This window comes from Triticum dicoccoides, chromosome 3B, assembly GCF_002162155.2.
Source record: "Triticum dicoccoides isolate Atlit2015 ecotype Zavitan chromosome 3B, WEW_v2.0, whole genome shotgun sequence".
NCBI lineage: Eukaryota > Viridiplantae > Streptophyta > Magnoliopsida > Poales > Poaceae > Triticum > Triticum dicoccoides.
The window spans coordinates 430,464,761-430,469,098 of NC_041385.1; the positions used below are offsets into that span (position 1 = coordinate 430,464,761).

Genomic DNA, 4,338 nt, shown 5'->3' on the forward strand with positions numbered 1-4,338 from the left:
GTACGTCCAATAAAAACTCCTATACACTTTTTGACCATAGTTATTGTTTACCCTGTCAGAAGTTTGTCGGATTTCAACCTTTGCATGATGTTTGTATAGGTATGTCCCTTAATTTCTCCCACCTACCACCTTAATTATCTTCCACAACTTGATCCCGTTCCTTCCTCTCATCCTTATATATTCCTCCATCACCGATCAATCTCCTGTAAACCCGCACTAGCGCAGTGCGACTGCCAAGAGCCCACGGCTGGCACCACCCACCTTTTCAAACTTGGTGAACCTTGCACAATACACTGTGCGTGCAGACATCAGAAACAGGAGATGGTCTTCCACGCCATTCTCCCCAAGATAGCCGTCCACTGGCTCATCAACTTGTACCGCGCGGCCAGGAAGCTCCGCAGCAATGTCTTTCAGTACTGTCGTAACTCCACCACGACCACCAAGCCATCCACTCAAGCCATGTCCAGCTCCGAGCGCACCATGCCGTCCGCTGCTGATAGGACGGTGTTGTGCGACTTCCATAGCGGGCTTCTGAGGTCCACCGGCATCTTCCCCTACTTCATGCTCGTCGCCTTTGAGGGCGGCAGCCTGCTCCGGGCGCTGGTGCTGCTCGGCTTCTTCCCCCTTGTATGGATACTCGGCGAGCGCTCCGACGCCAGCGTCCGGGTCATGACGTTCGTCACCTTCGTCGGACTCAGGTCACGGGACGCGGACCTTGTGGCCCGCGTCGTCCTGCCAAAGTTCTATATGGAGAGGCTCCACGCGCATGTGTACGACCACCTGTGGATGCCGGCGAAGAGGAAGGTGGCGTTGACAACCACGCCGAGGGTAATGGCGGAGTGGTTCCTTAAAGAGTACATGGCCGCCAACGTGGTTGTCGGGTGCGAACTCCAGATGGTTGAGGTAGGGCGTGTGTGGTACTTCACCGGGGTGCTGTGCGGGACAGGGCCAGCCCCGGGCTTGAGGCAGAAGACGCTGAGGGAGGCGTTCGAAGCGGACGGCAACATGGCCGATGTTGGCGTCGTCGGGGGCTCCAACCCACTCGACCACCTCTGCACCCCCTACTGCAAGGTGCACTCGTTCGGGCCTTTTCTCTTTACTATAGTACGTACCATTGTCTGGAGTTCATTGCTACCTGCGTAGTCCCAATGTTCCGAACTGGTGACTTCTTCTTTTCCAACGTTTTGCATTGTCTTCTGTGTTTATAATTCAGAAAAAAAGGGAAGACAATTTCATAAACCCAATACTACAACTGCTAATAATGCTGCTTCCTCCGTTCACAGATATAAGATGTTTTGGATATTTTAACATGGCTATATACAAACTGAAATGAGTGAGAAAATACGCTAAAATGTGATTCAGAAAAAAGTTAAAACATCATATATTTATGAACGGGGCGAGATACCCAAGCATAAATTAGCAAGTGGATTTGCCCTATGAGTACCTTTTTTAATCACTTTCAGCTATCGCGTTCCCAACCGTCTGCATTAATAATATTTAGAGAAAAAAGACGTGACCGTACTACGCGGACAGGACTCCCTGTCTTGTACGTGGCAGCATGATAGGTGTGGGGTCGGGAAAGGGATGTACTTCCTCCTTTCCGGTTTATAGGGTTTATCTCAAAATTTTAGTTTTTCCATTTTATAAGGCTCAATTTGGTTGCTTTCCATCACATGTTCAGATTCTAAGGTGCATTAAATCATTGCATGCAAGTATTGAGAGAAAATTGACCAATGCTTGTACTTTATGCATGCATGCATTGCAATTAATGCATTGATAAGCATAATTTTTTGAGAAAACAAGAGCATTAATTAGGTGCTTTTGCAAACTACAAAAAGTATTCCACCACTCACCATCTAGCTTGGTTGATGAGATTTTTGAATTGAGCCTTATAAACCGGAAAGGAGGGAGTACCACTCCTACTTGAATGAACAATAACACAAGGACGGGGCGACACTAGTAGGCAACTCAAATTTACTTTTAGATTTTGGCTACACGCTTTTTGGTACTCTGGAGATAGTGGATACACCTTCTTTTTAGAGTTTTTATCATTTATGTCATTAATTGTGTCTCACTATTTCATTTTGTCATTAGAAGGTACGACTACTAAAAAATGTCATTAATCCGTGAGATGCTTGCTAAAAAATGCCATTAGATATCTAAAAAATGTTATCATTTCGTTAGATGTTTGCTCAAAAATGTCATTAGACATTGTTAGTTTCACGTCAAACCCGTTGACCATGTTATATGACAAAAATAAGCCTAGACCCACATGTTAGTTCTCTTCATCTCACAATGATAAGTATGGCCCCCACTTGTGAGGAGTAACAAAGCGAATAGTTTTACAGAAAATAAGAACGCTGTTGGGATCAAGTAGGCCCCACACTATTGTAGTGAGATAGAGAGAGAGAGCTGGCATGTTGGTTCATAAGTATTCATGTCGTTATAACGTGACAAAGAGATTTGAGATCACAATAATGGTGTCCAGTGGCATTTTGTGTCTAACGTAGCGATGACATTTTTGAGCAGTTAAAATTCCTAGTGACAAAATTGAGTAATGTAACACAACTGATTGCATAAATGATTTCTTTTACTGGACAGAGATGCATAAACTTGGCGAGACACTTGCGAGTGCCCGATCTCAGATCCAATCTGTGGTGTGGCCGGTACATGGGAGCCTTTAGTATGTTTGGTGACAGTTAAAACCTTGTGCTTCCTTCCTCCCAAGCCACCTCCCGCAAGTGCCTATACAGCGGCAAACATCGGCACGACAGGACGAGGCATTAACTTGGAAATTGCATTGAAGCTTTGCATCTGTATTGCAGTTGCAGCATAGTGGGGAGTTACAGGAGTGAGCTGAATGGATTTTGCGCTCTTGGCAGAACATGCTGCCTTTATTTAAGAAATTTTGAAAAAGTAGGTTGAAAGCTTAAAAATAACATCTGGTATGAAGATATCAGTGTGAATCATTTATTCGAAAGGTATGCAAAAAAAAAATGGTGGTGAGCTAGAATAGCCCTGTTTCTGGTAAAAGTGTTTGCATTTGTTATTTTTTTCACAACTCACAGACAGACTAGAAAGCATAGAACCGGTGAATCTAGAATTAAGGTGAGGAGCGCCTCTTTGACAAAGTTGGTAAGAAGAAAAAGTTATATTATATGTTTTTCGGTTGGTGATGGCAACGCAATCAATTGAGCTTTTGTCGACCCAGGCCAAACTTGATTTTCATATTTTGCTTTAACGAGGATCCTGGGATGTTTTACCAACCACGGCCAAAGAAATATAATGGGCAGTTGTCCGAAATGAACATAGATTGCGTTCATCAAGAAACTTGAGTAGATGCAAATGAAATCATGCCATTTACATAGATTGCGTTCATCAAGAAACTTGATTGATTATGATAGTTTTGGATCGGTGGAAAACATATTTTTTTGGAAAAGGCGCAACCGAGCCCGAGCTCCAGTTACCACTTGTAAAAAAGTCCATGACATACATGTGAAAATATTCTGAAAACATTTTCCATGTACATATAGTGTATTCGACATATTTATATAATTTTATTAGGAAATACATAACCATGTGAGCTACACAAAAAGGAAGAACTCATTGATTTATAATAGTAAAGAGTGTGTGTACTATTTGCCATATTAAAATCTAGGTATGTTTTCTGTACATATGTATAATAACATATATGATATTATATTTGATAGATAAACTGAACCTTGCTATATATACACATCAAAAAATGGAATTACTATTATTATTTTCAACTTTTTAGAAAATCCAGGTAACTGGAGGTCAAGATCCAGAAGAAATTCTCTATTCGACATCTCCTACACCATGGGATGACCTAGGGCTTCCATTTGTTTCTACAACAAACTCTCAGTTTTTCTGGCTGGATTTTTCTATAGACTTGAGACCATCGCAGAATTATGTTTTTAGCTTTGAGTTGTCGCATTTATTTCTTACCTGAAGCATTGGAAAGTACCAAGTGGTCGCAACACTCCAATGCTCCAATATTAAAAAAAACATATTTAATGTTTGAAAAAAAATAAGAAAATGTGAATGTTCATAGGACATGTGTCTATAACACCTAAAAAGTTCAAACCTGAATTTGGAAGACATAAAAGACTAATTCAACATGAATAGTGCCAGGAAGACAAAAACAAACATGACGCGATTCACATCTTGATTTCTATTTTTTTTTCTCTATGTGTCTTCCAGTTTTGGATTTCAAATTGTTAGGGGTTGTACACACATGCTGATTTTTTTAGAATCTTTTGAAATAATCAAGTTTTTTATAGCATGGAAGCATTTGAGTGTTGGGAGGCGGGCGGC

The 4,338-nt window shown here is 41.6% G+C and overlaps 1 protein-coding gene across 1 annotated transcript in view; it reads left to right on the forward strand.

Moving 5' to 3' along the window:
• The first annotated feature begins 222 nt into the window (after positions 1–222).
• The window catches only part of LOC119276341 (glycerol-3-phosphate acyltransferase 1-like), a 9,718-nt gene continuing 5,602 nt past the window's right edge, over positions 223–4,338 (forward strand). The window contains exon 1 of the mRNA XM_037557384.1: positions 223–1,071. Within this exon, the coding sequence (XP_037413281.1) occupies positions 322–1,071 (750 nt within the window). The 5' untranslated portion in view covers positions 223–321. The remainder of the gene's footprint in view (positions 1,072–4,338) is intronic.